General features: G+C 41.0%; 1 protein-coding gene across 1 annotated transcript in view; it reads right to left on the reverse strand.

Moving 5' to 3' along the window:
* Nucleotides 1-23361, reverse strand: part of LAMA4 (laminin subunit alpha 4) — a 183786-nt gene that overhangs the window by 87178 nt on the left and 73247 nt on the right. The window contains exons 5-10 of the mRNA XM_090038231.1: nucleotides 23112-23326; nucleotides 16564-16659; nucleotides 13733-13884; nucleotides 13441-13551; nucleotides 9146-9257; nucleotides 938-1105 (exon numbers count right to left, since the gene is read on the reverse strand). Coding sequence (XP_089894357.1) covers nucleotides 938-1105; nucleotides 9146-9257; nucleotides 13441-13551; nucleotides 13733-13884; nucleotides 16564-16659; nucleotides 23112-23326 — 854 coding nt within the window. The remainder of the gene's footprint in view (nucleotides 1-937; nucleotides 1106-9145; nucleotides 9258-13440; nucleotides 13552-13732; nucleotides 13885-16563; nucleotides 16660-23111; nucleotides 23327-23361) is intronic.

Raw genomic sequence — 23361 nt, forward strand, 5'->3', positions numbered from 1 at the left:
TCATTTTAATTTCATCTGAAATATAGAGACAGGACATTCAGGTATTTTTTCTGGGTTATTTTCTCTAGAATGTGTTGCTTCAGCTAACTCTCAAGGCTTGGACAGTTCCACTATTTAAAGGGGGACATTCATGTTAAATGATCCATTGTAACTGTTCAGTCTGTCTGCTTATATCATGAGATAAATGAACCTAATCCACAGTAATTTGCCCGTGAATGAAACTGGAAGTAAATTAGTATGGTTTAGCGTTACTCATTATGGGTTGAGAATGGACAGATGAAACAGCTACACCAGATTTAGATGCACCATAGCCAGTTTTTTTTTAATGCAGTGTAACTTTCATTTACTCATGCCTTGATTCTCTGGATGGAAGAGTTTTACACTGCATACTGCTTTATTCCAAAAAATACCTAGCTTAGGTTGGAAATGGTGTAAGATAACTGTAACACTGATTTCCTACCACGTAGTTCCAATTATCAGCTGGGGAGCCTCACTGAAATCAGTAATTCCACTAGTATAAGTTTGTAGACCCCCGTAATACTGAATCTAAGGTGTATCTAAAATTGATGTTGTTCTTATTGTGTAGGATACTAGTTTACTGCCACCCTTCATGTTGCTTTTTTTATTTGTCTTTTTTAAATAAGCAGTCATGGCTAAATCACATAGTTTTCTCATGTCCAAGCAAAAATTAATAATTTACAGTAAGCCATAAAGGAAGAATGTTTATAGGTTCACAGATTTCCTATGCTTGTCATGATAGCACATATTCTCAAGCTATGAATGCTCCAATATCCCAGTAACTGCTGAAGTCAACATGTTCTGAAAGGATGCTCAATATAGGTTCAGAATCGCCTGTTACTATGACCTGATCACTACCGGGGAGTTGTTCGTCATGCTGGATCTTTTAATTAGGTAGAGAAACAGAAAAAAAGCTTACACTTTTGTGTTGCATCAGCCTCATCATCAGCGAGTTTCTTCTGATTAGTGAAAGGCTTGCGACTTCTGATTTCCCTCAGCATCTCCTCTGCCATGTTCAGCTTTTGAATGATGTCTTCAGGGTTCAGCTCATGTTGACTTCTATAGTATATCATCTTACTGCTGATTTCTGAGGACAAAGAAACAGATGGTCACTCCAACAATACAGTGACAATTCTGGAATATGTTCAGCCCCAGGTACTGTATCCAGGTCGATAGCAAATGAACATTGTTACCACTTGCTGTCACTCTAGGGATCTCTACTGGTGCCATCGATCCAATTCCACAATTTAATTTCCAAATAGCACCTTTGGGCATGCACAAATATTCATCAGATGGGTCAAGAGGTGAATGGGCCTGGACTAGATGTATTACTTAGGTTGCAAACTCGTTAGGGAGGGAACATCATCTTGCTGTATTTGTGGAGCACATGGCACATAATCTAAGATTGACTCCTATGTACTTTTGCAAAACAGTATTGTTTATTAAAGAATAACAGCAGCAACATGGAAACTCTCTTTACTCTGGCAATATACCTGCTTGAAGAGTTTGAGGTACACCACGTGAATCTACATGAGATGCTTAATTGAATAATTAACTAATTATTCAATTCATTCATTGTCTACATGTGTGCCCCTGTCATGCTGAAGGAAATGAATTAACTCTGCTGTAGGATAATACTGCCCAACACAAGTACTATTCTATGGTGGAGTTATTTATTCTGTTAGCTAGCCCTGCACTGTAGCACCCTTGTGCATCAGTCAACCCTTCTGCAGCATGCTGAACCAGGGCAGAGCAACTCTGGGCTGGCAGACTGACCCCTTCCCCCGGGCACACATGCCCAGGAACAATAAACTTGGGTGCATATTATATCACATAAATATCTCATGTAGACCTGCCCACTGAAGATGTAGAAAAAGCAGGGGCGAAAACTGTTTGCTTTTACGCTTAGTCATTCCACAAGAGCATATCTGGAGAAGCATCGGCAACTTGTTTCTCTTACTCTGCCATATCTTAAGAGGCATCCACTAACTTGTTTCTCTTACCTCGCCATATCTTAAGAGGCATCCGCTACTTGTTTCTCTCCCACCCTGCTAACTCATAGTTAGAAAGTCCCAAGTCTCGTAACTATGTTGGCCTAAAGTACGTACGTGCTAAAGAAAGATTCCAGTACTCTGTAACAGGATATATAAGTAATGAAGAACCAGCACTAGGGGTCGGCTTTGATCTGAGTCTCATGACTCCAGGCCAACCTGCTTGCAAGCAATAAAGGCCTTATCTCTGTGGCTCGTGGTGTGACTCACTTCTGGGGACCAAATTGGAACTTAGCCTCCAGGAGCTCGAACGGCCCCTTGTGCAACAAAGAGACAATATGATGAAGAAGGTGGCAGGTTGCTGCCCATGCTAAGATTTTTTAGTGCAGACACAGGGATTGTTTCAAACTGCAGATCTGGATTTCAAACATAGTTTCAGTTATCTGAATCCAGAGGCTTTGATTCAAGCCCATCTGCAGTAGCAATCTCCACCTAGAGACTGAGTTCCTAAAAGCAGCCTTACTCATACTGGACATGTCTACACATGCATTAATGTGCCATAGTTCCTGCACATTAAGTTTAGTACCTGTAATAACAGGCACTAGAGCATGCTCTTTTTAGTGATGCTAATTTTCAGTAAACTAAATCTACTGTGTATTAGTGCATTAGCACTGCTTTTGCTGCGTTGCACTAATGCACAGTAGAATTAGTCTACTGTGCATTTAGGATCTTGTGTAGATGTGCCCACTGAGTAGCACCAAGCACTCCATTGCTTTTTTTCCTTTTCTTCCAGTTACACAAGCATACGCTTGTGTGCCGACCACTCTCTCTTTACTATAGAATCTTTCTCTTTCCACAAAGGACAGTAACAGGGAATAATTGCATCCTGGGTTTTAAGTAGGATGGAATGATTTGGTTTTGTAAATAGTCACCTAAGTGACAATGTCTCTTATGGTGATGATTTCCAAAAGATGTAATTTCTGTTGTGTTTCATATTATAGCCCAACTTGCAGTTAAAAATAAACAATTAACCTCTTTCTTTGGTCCTCAATGAAATTAAAAAATGTAGTACAAGTACAATACACACCTCGACCAGGGAAATTTCAATGTAGATGACACAAAGTAAAAATGACATTAATACTTTGGTGCACCTACTTTAGAAATGTCAGTCTTATATGGTTTATTCTTTTTACCTATATATATATATCTATATATATATATATATTTGTCAGCAGTAGCATAACTAGAGAACAGGTATATGGGGCACCATTCTGCAGTGCTTCACATCCCTATGCTCTTGTGTTCGACAGCATCTCTGACAGGGCACTGAAATTGCTGTTTGTCAGATCATCACAAATGTTTCCCAGTGTTTAAATATAAGTACACCTTTTACCCTTCCTTGTACACTCATCTATGTTCAGCAAGTCAGAAAGTTCTATCATAAACCTATATGCTACTGCTATTTGTGTGTGCACAATACAAATACTTTTGATCAATTGACCAGGACATTTAGTAAGTTTAGCCCTGGCTAAACCCTTGACATACATACATATAACACACAGCACTAGAGTTTTTTTTATCTCCATCAGAAAGGGTAAGCAATAAAAATAGGCAATGAGGGTATAAAGCAAATGAGAGTCATGTCACAAAACCCAGTAAAATTCAAGGGGCTTGTGTGGTGTCATAGGATTTTTCTTATGTTTGTTTCACTGATATTGTGTATGGTCTTATTGAAAAACCAACATTATGCTATGTTAATTTCTGACACTTATCCCTGGCTGTATATATCTTTATGATTGTTTATCCAAAGGAAATGAGGAATGCATACTTAAGCAAAAGGGGGTAGGCAAAAGAGCCAATTAGCTCTCACTATTTTATTATTAGAGCAAGAACAATTGCCACTTTCAATCACAGGCAGAAGGGACTACTACTGAGATGGGCACCCAAGGTATTATCTTCGTCTAATGGGAAAACAACTCTACAATAGCTAAAGTATCTCAGAGTAATGGGCTATTAGCTAGAGGAATTTTAGCTGCCCCTGGCAGGAAAGAAATTTCTAGAGAATCATGAGACTCATTAAAGATTGAGACAATGCTGATGTGGAGAGCGGGGAGGGAGTGCTGGCTTGGAGGTATTTAGGGAGTTGTCTTGGAGACAGCAGTCTTTGGATTTTCTCAGGCTGGAAGAGAGTACAGGTCCCCAGAAGACAGGGCTGGTGAGATCAGCAGGACTGGAAACACTGGCAGGGCTCTCAGGAGTGCTAGGTTGTGACCAAATGAGAGGGTAAGAAACTAATCTTATCTTTTTGTTCTGTCTTCAAACATACAGTGTGTTCTGCTTGTATTTTTTTTCCTCCTACATAATAAATCATTTCATAGTTTTGTCTCCTTATTGATTTTCTGTGGTGATCCCTGGGCAAGCAATATTCCAGATTAATCCATTCTACAGAAATGGGGACCTAAAAGTTGTTCACAACCTGATTGGAAGCCACCTGAAGCTATCAGAGATTCCCCTGCTGCAGAGATGAAGTCTGGTAAAGGGCAGTGGTGCCAAGGCTTGTGGGGATAAGGAGTTATTCCAGTGCAAACTTTGGTCTAGTCTTTGAGACAGATAGCAGGAGAGTGGGGAGAAACTTGGGGGCATCCGGGGGATGGGTCTGTGACAAGTCATATGAAAAGAGACCAAAGGAGAGAAAATAATGTCATAGAGGAGAGAAAGCAAAAGTCATAGTAGGGTTGGAATGGGATGGGATGGGATGCTGGAAGTTGCAATTAGAGATATGGCACTTCTCTGAGGCCCTTTTAGTTAGGGACAGACATTACACATAAACTAGTTTAAGTGATCAGAAACTGGTTTAAACTTGTAACAGAACAGATGTTTAGTGCACATAAACAAGTTTGAGAATGGCTGGCTGAAACTGGTTTGAGATAAACTTGATTGAATGTAGTATCAGACTTAAGTGATTTGGCTCAAGTTGGTTTATGCAATGTCTGTCCCAGACCCCTTGCTGTTTTAAGATAAACCAGACACCTCCAGCATCCCAGCATGTTCTCTGACCTGGACAGGGCTCTCTGCTCTGCAGCTCTCTGCTCCCTGGCTGCAGCTCCACAGACTGGGCTGCTTCCCCTCTCCCCTTACCACCCCCTACTAAGCAGAAATTCCCCCCTCCCCTCTGCCTTGTGGAGAGGTATCTATGTATTAGCTAGTAGACCACATGCTGGCTACAGTCCATGCTGAATCAACAGGCAGAATCAACAAGTAGCTGGTAATGTCTCTCTGTTGTCTTCCTAATTGGGTGATAAACATTGTTATCAATTCTCTGCTGGGCTAATCAGAGCTCCTGCCAGAGCCTGGCCATGCCCCGCTCAGCTGCATGCTATGGAAGGAAGGGAGGGCTGCTCTAGCTCCACCCGGCTTCTAGCCTAAGCCACTGCAAGCATGTGCCTGCATTTCTGGGATGTCTGGCCGGTTACAAAACTGGTTTAGCCTAGCCAGGTTAGACTAATCTGCAAAGATTGAATCAATTCATGCTCAGGCTTTTTGAATGTCTGTCCCTAGCCTTTAGGCCTTGAGTCCTCCAGAGTATAAGGCAGCAATTGTTCAACAGTGTAAAGACATACTACCACAATCAAGCAAGAAATGAAAAAGCATGGAGTATCCAATTAAAGTTACAGGATAGAGAGGAGGTTATGCTAGGCAAATTGTAATTACCTAAAGTAATTGAAAGAATAGTTAATATACCTAAGGAAACAGTGCTTAACTGGGATGATGCAGTTTATACCTATCCCTGCTTCTTTCATAAAAGTTGCTAATGGGACTTCTGATGAGCAAAGCAGGTCAGGATCTGAGCCTTAGGTCTCATGTGAAAAGGGTCTGGAGCAGGCAGTTGTAGCTGTAAGGGACCAAGACATAGGTGATCACCAGGTTGAAGCCATGAGCCAGGAGCTAGCTGTTATCAGGTTGTCTGAATTGGAGTCAGGAGTAATGGGGCAGAGGGACATGATGACCTGGCAAGTCCAGAGCAAAAACTTCAGCAGGCAGGAAGTAATAATGAAGCCCAAGACTAGACACAGAAGCCTCTGTCCTTTTGAGTAGTCTGCTGGGTACTGAAAGAGCTGCTGCTAATAAGGTATTAGCTATGCCCATGCAGGTAATCGAGTACAGATGTAAGTAGTCAGGTGGCAGCCAGACTCACTCAGGTAATCAGGGGCAAATGGAGGCAACTTAGCCTGCTTGGTGCCCCAACTCTTGACAAAAGCGGCATTATCAATCTCACAATATCTCTTAAAAGCATGGCCACTCATTCAATGCTGATGTAAAAGGAAGAATATCTCTTACAGCAGGGGTGTCAAACCCATCTGGCCCTACAGGATTGGTCCATGGGCTGGATGAACAGTGAGGAACTGGGTCCATGGGCTAGACTGAACCCTTGGACTACCCCCCCCCCCCACACTCTTCCTCTCCCTCCTCCTTGCTTGCCAGATACTGTGCCCACACTGCCTGCTCCAACCAGTCTACCATGTGCATTGTGGGTCCTGGACTCGCTGGAGTGGGACTGTACGTGACACAGTCCTGGACCAGTCAATGTGGGTGCTGGATCTAACATCTGGGGGGATCCATAACCATGCTTCTCCCCACCCCCCATATACCAGAGGGACTGGAGAAATAACACACCTGTTCTCTCTGGTCCAGGCTGGAAGCTGCAGCCCACTTCCCAGACTGGCTGAAGTAGGCATCCTGAGTGCTGGGTCCAGCATGCCGGGGGGATCCAGCACTGGCCCCATGTGGGTCCTGGAGTTCATACCACATGCCTAAGGCCCTGTGTGTGGAGCTGGTCAGGCACTCCCCGACATGTGTCATGAATGGGTCAACTTGTGACTCAGGGCCAGCACTGGGGATTGGATGATGTGGCTCCTAAGCGTGATCTGGCTCATGGGCCATATCTTTGACATCCTGTGTTACGGTATCAGATAAAATTATTTCCATAGCACATAGCTTTGGCAAGAAGGTGTCTTAGCTAATTACTGACTACTCAGCACAAAGGCCAGGTCAAATCAGTCTAACCTTTATGTTCTCAGTCATCAAATATACTTTTTTTTCCTGTTGGCTGTCATTGCTAATGTTATATAAACATGTTCTGTGATAGACCTGGGGCATTTATGATGAAGGTGCAGAAGGAGTAGGGAGACTTTTGAGTGCATGTAATTTGTTTTTTTTTCTTGTAGATACAAAAGGAGAGGCTGCAGTATATTTCAGGGTCTAATCTCAGGTTAGTGCATTCATAGGATAAGAATATACCACTGATATGCTGGAATTGGGATAATAATCTCTGACTAGAGGGTCTTTCTTCATTGCAATTGTGCTTGGCAAAATGCTTGCTGTTATTATTTGTTTCTTGATATATAAGATAATAAAAACTCTTGCAAATGCAAATAGTCTCATAGTCTCTAAATCAAAAAAATATTTCTTGAATGGATAAGATAGTTTATTTTCTAGTTGTAAATATGCCTGTATTTTGATATTTTTGTTAGTTATGGCAATGCTTTTATTGCTTCAGTATTACACAGAGGTTGACTTTATAAGTGCTATTTGTATCCCTTAACAGTCAGTTAGAGCACAGATGAGTGAAGCTTTGAGACAGTGGTTGTCACGATATTTAAATATGAAGAAGCTCTTCACCACAGTGCTAGTTTTGGGAGACATGAAATATGCTACGTGTTTTTATCCATTATGAAACAGCATCACAGTGGTGGTTTCTGATACTTTGTATGAGTCAGATAGTTTACAATGCCGTATTTCTATTCACTAAACGCAATGTTTTCTTTGGAAGAAGTGTTATAAAATGTGCATCTCCCTCTCAACTTCAGTATTTCTGAGAGATGGAAAACATAGCTAAGAAAAAATGTAGTATCTAAACCCAAATTCACTGAAAACTCCACAGCCTAATGACTACAACTGACTTGGAAGGACTGATGGGGGATGTTCTGGACTCTGCTTTCCAGCCAGCACTCCTGCTTAGAGGCTGCCATGTTCTGTTTTCTTTGGAGATATCTACCTGGAATCGCCCAGATGAGCAATCTTTACCAGAACAAGTTTCATACAAAAAAAGTTAAACATAAAGGCACTCTCTAAGACAGTGTTTAGGATGGCATATCTGGCCCCCTAAATTAGGGGTGGCCAACATGAAGCATGCATACCCACAAGTGGCACGGGCAGGCTGTGTGTATGCCATGCAGCAGATCGGGGAGGGGACAGGCAATACAGCAGCAGATGGGGCAGAAAGCAGAGCAAAAGATCAGAGGTAGGTAGGTGTTTGGAGTGATACTTAGGGAGGGCATGATACTCACTTGTGGCACACCTGCAAAAATGGTTGTCCCCCACAGTACTAGATCATACTGGTTCCACAAAAATTAAGACAACAATATCAATCAGGAAAGGAAACATTTTATTTATAACAATATGGAGTGGAATTCTGCCCCAGTGAAATCAAGAAGAAAACTCCCTGATGATGGGGTTTTTGTCTTTTGTTTATTAACAAAAGACTTTATAAAGATCACAGCAGCCTTTCCATGTAGATGTACCCTGTTATTTAGAAAATTATCAAAATTGATTCTAGAGGTTAGACAGGTTCCACTCAACCCTTGCTTTGATAGCAAACCTACAGTTTTGTGTGATGAGTCAGTAAGGGAAAACGTTATGCTTATATCTGGCTGTTCAGCTCTTTATATGGCTTCTATTGTAGTACTATCCAAGTACCTAATCAGTACTTGGCAAGATAAAGGATAGCAGGATAAAGAAAAGCCTCTAATATCCATGCAAACAAACAAAAAGATTGCAAATATGATTATCCTCATATGCTTTGCAAAAAAAATGGAATTGATGTCAATATGCTATTGAGTTTAGATTTCGCTTTCTAAGGGAAATCTCAGGAGAAAGAGAAAAGAAGAGTATGGGTAATAGAAGGTATCTGATACACTGGCTTCAGTAGTATGTTAAAAGGGAATTGTTCATTGTAGAATCACATTCTGTTACATCTGGTGGTTTTAAAAGAGTGCTCATGGTACTATGACACATCTCTGCTGGATGTTTCACTAATGTATGCTTGACATTAAGTTGAACCAAAAAAATCTATTTACCTTGGATGTTATCCCTCATATTGCTGAGTTGCTGCACAAGCTGTGTAGCACGGTGAATGGTCGCCATGGTTTCCTTCTGTATCTGAAGGTCTTTGCTTGATGCTTGATTTCTCTATGAATAAACCATGTGAGTTCAAGATTAGATTTTTTTTTTTTAAATCCGCATGCATGCATAGTGATGGGCAGTACAAAAATACATTTCACTTTTTCCCAATGACCACGTGAAGATCCATTCATCACACAAAATGATATTTACAGAAGTGTTTGATGTGCCAAAGCTGCCTTGTCAGTATTTTGTGAACAGCAGAACAGAAGATTAGAATTGGCCCCACATTTCCCCATCATTTGCTGCAATCAACTTATCATAAATTATGTACCATTTTAAACCTCTCATCAGACTTACTTCTGAATGTCAGATTGCCTAGACAACTACCAATGCCTGATCTTGCTAGACACATTTCCTCAGTGATACAAATTGTGGGCAGAAATAAAAATTGAGGATCAGAGCCAGTTTAATTTGCCCTATTGTGCAGTTTAACTCAGGATCCCCATCCTCAGTGTCTCTCTTCTTCATCTTATTAAATCTCAGACAACTACTGGCTAGCCTATATACCTAGACAGACAGAAAAACAGTCTTATGTTACAGTTGGGATTGCCTTGCAAATTTTGTTTTTCATGTGACCATGAGCTTATTGGGTTCCCAATGCTGGTCATATAGTAAAGCTTTGGCTAAGGACTGAGAAGAAATGAAGGGTAACCATTACAGAACAGGCATGTTTCATATGAATGTATTGATCTCAATTAGATTTCCTTTAATTTCCCTAAGGTATTCTCTGAAGGAAAAGAAAAGAAGAAAAGAGCTTACTGCTATGTTATTTACTGCTCCTGTCTTGTATGTAAGTCAACACCTGATGCCTGATAGTATCAAAATACATGGATTCAGAATTTTGATTTGGCTCATGAAAGAGCTAATTTTCACTTGAAAATTAGGATCCAGGTTCAGATTTGAACATTCAGTTGACAAGTCAATATTTTTGAAGTCTACTCTTGCAGTTAGCTGTGTGGAAAGTCTGTTGTTCCTATTTAATTCTACATTTGACTGAGAAATTAAGTTTCATTTATCTGTCCTAGGGCTATTAATAGCTTTGCCATTGGCATGTCTTGTGATGCTAGCTGTTCTGTTTCAACAGCTGTGACTTGTACTCATATCTGCATAGTAAAATATTTTGTAAATAAATGTTTGCACTTGTGGAAGCACCAGGTGGCGCTTTAAACCAGACAGAAAGTTGGTATCATTTTAGTCAGATACTGCACTGTATTAAACTTGTTTCTGTGGAAGCAGAGTAAGGACCAGTCCTGGGAAATTGAAGATGAATGTTTGTCACTTAATGAAAGAAATATGTTTCTTTCATTAAGTAAAAATTTAAAAATAAATTTTCACTGAGTAAAAAATTAAAAATAAGGATTTTTTTTTAATACGGATTCTTTATTTTGCCTTTGAAAAGAAAGCACTCTTGTATTACCTTCAGGGTTTCTGGTGGTGAATTTATTATGGATTTTATTATTTCAAAGCCATAGAGTTTAATTTTTACATAATAGCCTTTTCATTTAAATATTTTTCCTTTCTAACTACCCTTTTCATTCTTTTTTCCCAGCACTGGTGTTTTTATTTGCATTTGGTGAGCGTAACCCAAGGATTGAAGACTGCTATTAGAATGACATTACTGGTGATATCTTTTGGGTGGGAAGCAGCATTTTTGCTGAGAGAGAAAAAGGATAACAGTGCAAATTAAGAAAGCCATTGCTGAACACCCAAATCCCAGGATCTTCATGCAGAGCCAGGCTGGAATTTCAAAGACGTCCACAGGCGGACTCCCTGAAATCCCAGCTCGATATTCAGAACGGAGTACTACCATATTTTACCATAATTGCCTTACCTTCAGGCTTGGGTCATCGGGAATGACATTTATCATAATCAAGCATTGCATTCAGTTTGTAATTCTGTTTTGTATTAAACCAGAACATGAGCTTCAAAACTGATTTCATTGTTACTACCTTGAAAAGAGCACAAAGGGGATGTTTTCAGGGTTAACCTGTGCTTTTCCCTCTACTGAAGGAATCCAAGAATGTTTCCCCTTTTCCTAGGAATCACAAGTTCTCTTGTGAGACTCTTCACAAGTGAGAGTACACAGAAGAAGGACCATGCTGATGCTGAATTCATGGGTTCAGTCTCCCAGGAAGCAGGAGAGACAGGTTTTATGACCCTGTCGGACACAGAGGGAGTTTGAACTGACATCTTTCAGATTTCCCATTGTGTCAGTCTAAAGTCAGACCAACTGTAGGACAGGGTAGCATCTTAGAGATTCACTGTTTCAGAGATGTATGAGCTTTCATAGTCAGTGACATACTTTATCAGGTGCTAGGAAAGGATGCTGGCCAGTCCTTTCCTAGCATCTGATGAAGTAGGTTGCTGCTTTTAAAATCTCGTGTCTCTCTGAAACAGCCTCTAAGTTGCCACCCTGCCCTGCCTGCTGCCCGACTTCCTGCTACAGTACTCTAATCACTAAGCCACAAGTCAAGTATTATCCAGAAGTATATTCAGACCTTCTGTTGAAGTTTCTCCCCTAGGCAGCTAAGAGAGGGAGATACGTGGCAACGGGAAGAAGAAATTAGGTTAGAGCAGGTCTTAACCTTTTTAGACTTAAGGCACCCCTTGTTAGACTCAAGGCACCCTTTGGAAAAGGCCAGCTCTTAGTTTCCACTAGATTTTTTTACTACAGAAAAATAATAGAGCAATTATTTTGCTGTAAAGAACTCAGAAAGAACACAACTGGGCACAATATTTGTGTAATCTATGGATTCCTGTTGAAACCTCCTGGTTCATCTTGTAAATCATGTTTTCAGGGCTAACAGTGCTAACCCTGCAGCACCCTTGCAAGAGTCTCAAGACACCCTAGGCTGCTGTGGCACCCTGGTTGAGAATCACTGGGTTAGTGGGTGTGTATGGTTCAGTGAAATGGCTTCTGTTCTGGATACTCTGGATGAGCCTTTGTTCCCATTAAGACAGAAACTGCCCTCCATTCAATTTCTCCAACAAATATAAATGCAAGATAATTGGCTCAGCCTCAAGAGGGCAGGAGAGGGGTCTGGATAATACCTGACCTGTGGTTGTAGTGGTTAAAGTACTGTGCTGGGAAATCAAAATATTGCTAAACACCTCTGGATTTAGGGCAGTCAAGGAGCCAGTTTTCCTGTCTCCTGGTCAAGCAAGCTGACCATTAGGCTTTTTTGGCTAGGTACAGACATTTTAAAAGCCCAAGGTACAATTGATTTAAGTTGCACAGTTTTCTGTAAGCAGCATAGTTTAGATTGGTAGCAAACAGAACAGACATTCGCTCTTTGGGGAAGTGGGGGAGGGCAAATCTTAGACCCAGTTTTGCCATTCTTAAACCAGCCTATTTGTGTTGAACTTCTGTTCTGTTCTGGATGTAGACCAGTTTCCAATTACTTATACTGGTAAAGGTGTAATGTCTGTACCTGGCTTTGGACTAAGATGTGAGAGGCTCCTGCTCCTGGGATTTCATTTAAATTTTCTTGACTGCAGTTGAAACCCATTGCTATGTTAATGCTGTGTTAGGTTGCAGTGAATGTGCTGTAGGAGCTGCAAGAATGCAACCCCAATTTTATGGTCTTGCAGCTGAACATAGATAAAGTGTTTATGATTAAAACTGTGTCAGAACATATCTTGAGTGCTGATCAGACACTCATCTCAGTAGGTAGCCAATAAACCATTTTTAACCAGGGGTTTTGAAACACGCTTTGAAGTATTTAATCAGGCTTATTTAAATTTTATGAGATCATCCATGTAAAATACATACACTCCAAACATCCAAAAAATACATCCAAATTACTTTAATCTTCATTACTTTACTTAATTATAAATTAGAATTTGAAATGAAAATGCAAGATGTCAACCTCAGATCAAATGTAGTATCAGTTTAGTAACTGTGGCCTCTGTGGAGAATTATAGGGAACTGTATGTAAAACTATGATCTTAGGAGTGGAAAATGTCCTATTAACTTTATGGGATTTTGAATGAAGCTCTACCTCCTGCGTTTTCAGGGCAACAGACTGGATATGGCCATTTTAATTCCCAGATTAGTACATTTTAATTTCAAAACATCTACCAAATATCTTCCAGGTCCTTTCTCCATTCCATTAGGGCCTTATAGTGAATAGGACAAACCTGTTTCTCATATTCTACTGTAAAGCCACAAAGTGAACTGCAAACACACCTGTACATCAAGTGTCTCTATGTCTTCAAGGAGATTGTTCATTTCAGTCTCAGCATTATTCATCTGGATCTTCCTAAGTTCAGAATGGTTTTCTTTTTCTGAGAGTTTCATCTGCATGAAAAGAGATTTTTATTTAAAAAGAGTGTTAGCTCAATGCATCCAGAGATCAAGTTTTCTGTGCCATAGTACAAGCAGCAAAGGGCTTCAGAAGAAGTGAAGGGGGATTGAAGCACATACGAATGCAGAAGCAATGGTGGGTTAATATTAAAGTAAACCCAACAAAAATTGGTACCTCAAAGAGGGAAACAGTTGAGTTCAGTTCATTTAAGCGTCTGTGAGCAGCAACACCAGTGGAAATGCTCAGCAAAGTTGATTTGCTTTGATCTATAGCCAGATCTGATAATCGGATGTCATCAGTCAAATCCCAAATGCATTTATCACAGTCTGACAATAAGAGAAGATAGGGTCATTTTTCTTTTAAGATCAGTGTCAGTTAAATAGGAAGAATTTTCCTTCTTTTTAAAAATTCAGTTCATGCATTTCTTACCCCAAGAGACCCTCCTCTTTCTTATTAATGGAGCCCCAAGGACACCCATTTTTCTTCATTTTAATCCACCCACTTTCAAAGTCCCACAGTTTAGGCACCAAGCTTCCAGCTGAGGAGGACCAGATGGGCCTGGTTTGAGAAAACTGTCAAGGCTGCTCCATGAATAGTGGGAGGGGTCATATGAGGCATTTCCTGGCTTTTCCCTAAAGGCTCAACATGCTTGTGACCCAGAGAATGAGAAACTGGGGTCAGTTCACACACTCTATCCTGTTACAGCATAGAAACACTTATTTAATATTTATTGCTATAGCAGAATTAGGATGTACTCCCTACTCACTGACTAGCAGTCATTTACAGCAGCTGTACTCTGGATTGACAATTCAGTTAGAAGGTCAGTTCTTGAAAGCACAGTATAAATATATCTGTATTATGATTACCTAGATCTCTAATATAGCCATGCCTCTTGCTCTAAAAAATACTATGTCATTTCTAATTATGAAATCATTAATATGTGCAAAGAGTCTTACCCGAACAATACATGAGCATATAACTCTGAGAAATAGAAAGAACTCTGAGAAAAAGTACAGGTTAAAATGCCAACTTTCTTTTGGTTGCACTGCCTGTCTTCTGTGTTGTACAGTATGTAGGAGGCAGGGTAAAGTGACATCTTAAAAGATTAACTCATTCAGAGATGCAAAAGCTTATGTAGCCAACAGCCTACTTCATCATTTACCAACAGTTACAACATAGTGGTACTGGAGAATCAAATCCTATTTCTCCAAAAGGGAACTAAGTGTAATTTATACCTCAAAATATAGCTGTGAGGTACATTTTTGTCCCTTGCATGTTTTTTAGATCCTGTTAATAACTGCTCAGCTAGGACTCGCTCTTCTGAGTATGCTCAGCATGGATTTGCTATAGCCATGCTTTGTGGTGATGCTACTCTATTTGGGTAGGTACGTAACTGTGCGTTAATCCCCAGAAAGGTGACTGGAGAAAAGCTAGGGATGACTAGCTGCTCAGAAAAACATTCTACTAGCTCAGGAGTTTAGTGGCCAGGATGTTTACCAGGGAGTGGGAAATACAAGAGCCAGACCCCTGGGAAGGACTGAGCCCATAATTCACACTTCCCAGCAAAGGGCTTTAATTACCAGGCCATGGGTTTGTCAGTGCCAAGAACATCCTCCATCCCTCCTGGTGTAGCAGATTGACTGGGTAGCCAAGAGGGGAAGATATGCAGAGCCGGGAGCAGAGGCTCTGTGGCTTGAGGTGAAGGACTATAGCTCATGCTCCCCTACCTCTTTGCAGTCTATCTCAGGGTGGGCAAAATGGCAGATCTGGCCAGCAGCCAGATTCCATTTCCCAACAGCCCTTACCTGCATGGCTCCCAAATGGTCTTCATGGGGACCCCGTGAGTGATGGGGCCATGACAGCAAAGGGCTGTGACAGCACAGGGCTGTGACAGCACAGGGATGCAGAGCTGGGGCTCTGCCCCAGCTCCAGCTCCAGCCCCAGCCCCAGCCCCAGCCCCAGCCCCAGCCCCAGCCCCAGCCCCAGCCCTGTGCTGTCATGTCCCCACACTCCCAGGGTCTCTATAGAGACCATCTGGGAGCAGCATGGGTAGGTCGCATGGCTACTTGGGGAGCTGCTCTGGGGCTGGGACCAGGATCTTATGGTGGTGACAGTGCAGGGCCAGGGCTGGGACAGAGTTGTGATCTGCTGCCTGCATGCCCCTGGTCGTGAAACCTGCACTTGTTGCAGGGGTGTGCACACACCAGATCATGGCTCTGCCTTGGCCCTGACCGTCTCAAGATCCCATGGTCTTCCTGACCCCACTGAGCCAACTTGCTCCCAGCAGCAGCCTCATTCCAGTTGCCCAGCTGTGTGCCCTGCTCACATGGGTCCCACCCCTGGCGGTGCATGCAGCGCGGATGGGGTGGGATGCCCAGGCAGTGGGGCTTGGTCCATTGGCAGGAGCCAGAAGGAGCTGCTGCCATGGGGGCTGCTGGGAAATGGAGTCTGCCATGGGTCCAGTCTGGCCTGTGGGCTGGACTTTGCCTACTCCTAGTCTATCTGCTTTAATTAATGAGGATTAGACACAACATGGAGGAATACCTTTGATGGGAAGAAAAGGGCTGAAACCCAGGTTCCAACCATTCCAGGGCAGTGTTTATCACATTGGAACACAGAACCAGGCTTCTTCCAGCTATTCAGTCAAACAAGCACATGTTCAAGTACACAAGCAGTCCCAGAGAAGACAATTCAACAAGTTGCATTCACTTCATGCCCCAAAGCAATGGTATGTAGAGGCATCTGTGCCAGCTTTGAATCCATAGAGTGACTTACAGAGCTCTCCTGACCCCAGCAGTAGCTCAGGTATCTCTGTGCACGGCTCTGAATAATTGTTTTTCCTGGACCGTTTCAGGGTAGCACTTAAAAAAAATTTAAGTGCTTTGCTGCATCAGGGTCAGGATGCTCTGCTCCTTGTAGAATCAAACTCTTAACATATAGTACACTGCAAATATAAGTTAAGGTTAGGTAATGGTTTAGTTTGGGTGATAAGCAGTTTTGCTTACCGATAGTTGGGCAGTCCATTCCTGTAGGAGATTCAGGGCTTTCTGCTAGACATTCTCCAGTGTGGCTGTCACATGGTCCTCCTCCACAATGGCACTCTGGTGGGAAAAGAAGGATATTTTAGAATGATCATTAACTGCTTTAAAGTATCATATGTATCAGTTAATCTATCAGTTAAGATTTGGACCCCATTGTGCTAGGCCCTATATAGTAAAAAGTAGTACATGCTCTGAGAAGCTTACAGTCTAGTTAAATAAGAAGAAGGGCAGGAGGGGAAACAGAACCACAGAGGTGAAATGACTTGTCCAAGGTCACCCAGCTGGTCAGACACAAAGGCAGGATTAGAGTCACAGTCTCCTCACAGTCAAATGCCTTACATATTAGACTACACAATCTCTCCTGCCAATGGACAGAGCAAGCATGGATTTCATCTCTTTGCTTTCTACTTTCCATTTGTTTGTTGAGATTTATCAGGTTTAATCCAAACTGAGATGCAAATATGTGATGATTCTCATTGATGAGTAAAGGAGAGATCTGAGAGAGACTAATATTATCAGGATGTTCATTTGAGTCGCGTACAGATAATTGTATAGAATGAATTTTGGGAGGCAGACCATGGAAAGAAGCATACTTAAAGTTTTAAGTATTTGTCAGCTATCTCCATGAAGGCTATTGAATATATTGATCTGTACTATATCCACAGATGCCTATTTTGAGTAGAACTGGTTTCCCAAGAAATGCAGGCAGATGGCAACTCTGCAGCTTCAGACTGACTCCTCATTTGTCCTTCCAACCTTAGAAGAATTAATAGCTGACTGTAGTGCTGTTGCCAAGCTTAGCAAATCAAAAAACAAACACCCACCCTTGCATTCCCATCCATCAGATCAGTTGTGATGATGGAGCTGAAAGAAGTCTTCCCACTCATTCAATTTTTACAGCTTAGCATTTGCTAAGTATTTGGCCAAAACTCTTTAGTTTGTATCTACGGTACTTCGGGGTGCATGCACAAGTACTAAGTCAACTTAAAAGGTGATTTTTAACTAAGGTGACTTAAGTTAAGCCACCTCAGAGTATATACACATACAGCTCCTTGACATGGTGGCAGCTATCTTATGAGCTAAGTCAACTTAACTAATGGGACTCAAGATGATACACCTCGGAGGTGTAGTATCTTGTGCTGCATTTAAATCGACTCTGCTCCACATACATGTGTATGCTCTGACAGTTAAGTCGACCTAAAAAACTTAAGTTGGCTTAACTGTCAGAAAGTTAGTATATATGTGTGAACCCTGGGTTTCCAAGTCAGTCTCCTATCCAAGTACTAGTCAGGTCTAAGACTGCTTAGGTTCCAAGATCAGATGAGGAAAAAAAATATTCAGTCTAGCATGTCAGGCTGTTCATAACCCACTTACGGTGAAAGTAAATGAGGTTTTAAAAATCATTGCAGCTTTAGGAAGCTAAGGTTTTACTAAAGGCATAAGTGATTTTTTAGAAAACACAACTGTATTTCTTTATGTTTCTGTTATTTAAAACAATATTTTGATACTTAAATATAGTCTTAAAACATAAACAGGTAAAACAAACAAACAAACAAACAAACAACAACAAAACCCAAAGGAACAAAAGTGATTTTCCCAGAATTATTTTGGCTTTTGTGATTCACAGTATCATCAGGTTCCAATAATAACATTGTTTAATTATATTTTGTGTTTGTCTATCCACAGATCAAATGACAAGCAGCCAGAAAATTTTGAGGGGAAATTTTTGTGATGTATGCTTAATTGTAAACTTGGGCTGCTTGCAGACATGACCCCAGCCCCAACCAAACCAAACCAAACCAAAACAACAAAAAATGGCTCTTTACTTTAAACTTGGTGCATTCCCACATGGAGCCCAGTGCCCGGAAGAGGCAGTGCATTAGCTGGAGCAGGCTCGCCTGTTGTCTGATTGAATCAGCTGATAGAATCAGCTATTAGATAAAAGTGCCAAAAAGCCCTGCTGAAGCGCCTGATCTATAGAGATGCTGCAGAGCCAAGTCAAAGTAACACGCTGCTTCTTCCAGTAAAGCATGAGTTGTTTTTTTTTTAATGTTTGCAAGCAGCCATAATGAACTACATTTTGGTTTCACTGGTACCAGAGAAATTAATTAATGGCAGTGAAATTGTTCTGGTTTTATACTAGATTGGGTTTAGAATGTGACCTATTTTAGTCTCAGCCATAAACGATGGGGATAGGATCCAGATTATTTTAGAAAAAACAGGGCTACCAGGTAATACAACAGCAATATGTAGAAACAAAATTACGTCTTCTTTTTAACTTGCTAATTTACATGTGTGGCAAATGCTTGTAACAAATTAATTTCAAAAGCAAGGCTGACAGGTTATGTTTCATCCAGTTGTTTAATAAATGCTGCATTTTAAAAGTAGCATTACATTTTACAGTGTTAATGGGTGCATCTACACATGTGCTTTAATGCTCTGTAGTCTATTTTTCTGTACATTAAAACATCATGTAAAAACCCATGGGTTTACATTAATACACAGTAAAATAGTCTCCTGAGCACTAAGCATCACTAAAAAAAAGTGTGCAAATGCTCTACTGTTCATTATCTGAGGATGGGAAAGGGTGGCTCTTTAATTAGAGTGGATCTGAGAGCACCACTATGTCTCATGTATCAGCATCCCCACTTTTAAAAATGGCAGTGGGGGCACTTGAACTAAAGCTCGTTGAATGCTGATACACAAGATGCAGGAGGCTGCTGGAGCATGGCAATTGCCATGCTCCAGCAGACTCAATCAAGTCCACTCCAATGCTCTAGAATTCCAGTGTGTTGGAGCAGCCTCCACAGTCATGTATAGGCACCCAGAGGTGCTAAATTTAATGTGCATTAGAAAAGGTGCAATAATGCACTCAGTAAGTAACAGTACTTCCAGAAAGCTTCTGAATTAATTTATGGGGGAAGTGTGAGTAAAGCCTTATAAAACAAAGGACACATGCTAATGGGTATGTTGAAAAGCACACAAAACTTTTATAAATGAGTATAAATGTTTTCGTTTTTAAAAAATTGTATCGGAAAATGACTATGTTGCACGGAGGCATGGGGAATATCTTTTATTGGACTAACTAGATAGTTTGAATAAAATTCGACAAGCTTTGGAATACAAGACATTTTTCATTAGGCAGTATCTTGCACAGAAAGAGCACATTGTTATTTCCTTTCATTTCATTCTTGCTCTTATCTGCTGGGTGTCTGTGATTCTCTGGTTAGGGCACTGGCCTGGGATGTGAAAGATCCAGGTTCACACCCCTGCTCTGTTATCATATTCTCTATCCTAGATGAATGCCTAAGCTTTCATCTGGATATGAGAGACCAAGATTCAAATTTCCTTTCTGCTTCTTTTATGACCCTGTCTCATGCTGTGGCATGGACTAGATGACCTCTGTTTTAGCTGTAGTTTTTATTATTCTAGTTCTTTCATATTTTTCTTCTCTATAAATTTTTGTTTTATGTACCCCTTGTGCTGCTTTTTGCAAGTCAGATATGCATAGTCATATTTTTACATTTCAATAAGGCATTCCTCAGGTTGAATATTTCTCTCCAAAGCATTAATGAAGTTACAAATAAAAAACTATGCTAACCTTGCTAAGTACAAGGCATCTAACATAGATGTTTTGATTTGGAGCAGTCATTTTCAGATTAATGTTAGTAGACATTATGAGGCATAGAAACCCTTTATGGATTACTTGTCTAAATGTTTGTACAGTGTTTCTGTTCAGGCAACGTCAGCTGCTATTAATGAAAGAAGCTACATTATAATTTTTAGCAGAGGTAAAGGTAAAATTAGACCTGTAAATCTCTTTAAAAGCCTGATTGGGCAGCACCTAGGTGGGCTGTCTTACAGTCCAATTGTGTGCCTACCTTCACCCCCTTCCCAAGGCAGTTCTCCAAATAGTTTCTTTCTTGGATATAGTTCCTACCAGGAATACCTTCCCTTCTCATGAGTTGCAACGGATGGCATTCAGATCCCTCCAGCAGGCTGCCAAGTTACTGAGAAAACTGTCCTAGCTTCTGCACCCCTATTTTCAGGTACAGGGGGGCAGTGCTGGACTGACCCAAAGCTTATCCCTAACTACTTTTTCACTAGGGGCAGCAATTCCACTCCATAATACCTTCCAAAATGAATATTCCCAAACTGGGAGTTGGTTGAGTAAACTGTAGAAGATAGTTTGGTCCTAGAGGATAAATTAAAAGATTTAGATAAAAACTGGTACAACATTTTTCAGATGGAATCTGCAATTTTCTTGAGGTTTAGAGGAAGAAAGATGTACCTTTCTTAAAATATTTGAGTGCCCAACCTCTTCCTAGTTTTAGGAAGAACTGAAACTTAGAAAGTAAAACAAATGAGGCATAGAAATATAACAACCACTCTTGAACTAACAAGATTACACAATAGTGAAAGAAGGTGACATTACCATTATAAATGGCATCTACTTGATGCGGTCCCACTGCCCATGGTGCAGTACAAGTACATACAAAAGCATAGTCCCTGACTGAAAGAGTTATGATCTAAAGTAAAATAAGGCACAGCAAGTGAGCATAAAAAACAGGAGGAAGGCATGGGAGAAGAAAGGAAGGGATAAAAGTAATAGAACAGGGGTGGCAATGGTTTTGGGCTGAGTGCTAAAGAGACCTGCAACCTCAACTTGTAAAATGTTGGCATGCCAGAGGCGGATGGCGGGGGAGCTGCAAGGGGCCCATCCTTGTTGTGGCAGTGCAGCCCTAGCCCCTTCCCTGCCATCTGCCCCAAGGTGTGCATGCTAAGCAAAATGCTTTTGCATGCCATGCTCTGGTACCCATGCTGGGGGTTGCCTACCCCTGTAATAGAACATGTGTATTTACATATGCCAGCTTTCTTCATAAATGCATGATCTACTGCAGTGATTCTCAACTCGGATGCTGCAATATCTTGGAGTGCCTTGATATTCTTTCAAGTGTGCCATGGGGTACCATGCAATGTTAGTATTGTTAGGTGCGCAAGTATGATTTACAAGATTTCAAATAGTAATCCATAGTAATAAAAACATTCTGACTTACTGTGGTCTTTTTTAATTTTTTTACAGCAAAAGAGTCACTCTTTTATTTTTAAAAAAGAATCCCTGATCTAGCCTTTTCCCAACTGCCATCTTGGTGGCTGGTATTGCAGACATTGTTTAGGATCATTGGGCACCTATATACGTGAAGGACCTCTGCTCCGACACATGCTAATTAGCATGCGTTGGAGCAGACTCAGTTAATCAAATCTGCTGCAGATCTGATGTATCATGATAATTAACAGACTCCTGCAGCCTCAGAATCGTGTATTCAGCGTCCCCACGCTTCAAAATGACAGTGAGGGCACTTTAACTAAAGCTCCTTGAATGTCATGCTCTCAGAGCCTCTCTACTTAAAGTGCCCCCCGGATCGCATATATAGATGCTCAGTGTGGTTGGCTACTTTCCTACAGGCTCTAAGGAGCTCACCTTCACCTCAGTCTCAATCAGTATTGAATTCAAGTAGTATGTAAATTTGACTAATATAGGCAAACTGCATTTAGAACCAAGGGCTTTCATCATTTTATACTTAAGAAGAGTTCTACTATGCCAGGGATTTTCAACCTTTTTGGTTCATTGTAGTCTCAGTGGCTGGACATGGAGCAGTGTACCCCCAGCCACGGAGTGGGGGCAGTGTGGGGAGTGGCATGCAGCTGACTGCCAAGTGCGGGATCATCTGTGGTAGGGCTCTGTCCCTGCCCACCCACGTGTCTAGGGCCTTCTCAAGTACCCCTGGGGGTATGCGTACCCCTGATTGACAACCCCTGTACTATGCCAATGATTAGTGAGACATCAGCTGTCATTTACTGATATGTGATGTTTTATATTTTCACAGTATCCCTGGGTTCTGTAGAAAGATCTGTATGTGCATTTGTTCTTGTGTGTGTCTGTTATAACAAAGATTTCAAATACCAGTCCATGACATTACCAGTCATTTGCTGTGTCTATGTGATCTATATAGCATTGACAGATTTTGCAGAATCTAACCAATTATTAAAAGAAATCCTGTAATAGGTCAATCGATCAATTATTCATCAATCTTACCGTTGTAAAGAAAAACCTTTGAATATGATCAGGGTAGAGAAAATGTAGAATTGCATTCCTACATGTACAGAGAACATGAACCAAAGATCTGACAGGTAAATTCTTCATTCATCTCATTGGTAGTTTAATTCTGAAGCCTAATGATAACATGGCACTGAAGGATAGTACCAGTATTTTTTCAGAATCAATGAGTTCATCATTTTATAAGATGAAATGGAGAAGGGGACAGAAGTAAAGCATTACAATTTTGCTGTACTATGTTTTAGCTATATATATATATATAACATATATATATGTTATATATACTATTATATATAGTGTATTAGTTATACTGTTTATCAGTACAAATGTATGCATAAACACATGCATGTGCACACATGCCCACATACACATGGTACTAAACATGGCACAATACCTGTACAGTTTTTAGCTACTCTGGCATCTCCATAATAACGCGGAGCACATAGTTCACACTTGAACCCTGTAGTATTACGCAGGCAGTTGCGGCATTGGCCTGTCACCTCATCACAATCCTCAAAGATCAGGTTAGGATCTGAGTTTCCACTGCAGTCACATTTTCTACAAGTGCTTCCAATCAGCAAGGGATTGCCATAGTAACCTGGGGCACACCTAAAAAGAAAACCAAGTCCAACAATGATTAATAA

Source organism: Crocodylus siamensis, chromosome 1, assembly GCF_052110815.1.
Source record: "Crocodylus siamensis isolate JL-2025a chromosome 1, ASM5211081v1, whole genome shotgun sequence".
Classification (NCBI taxonomy): Eukaryota; Metazoa; Chordata; order Crocodylia; family Crocodylidae; genus Crocodylus; species Crocodylus siamensis.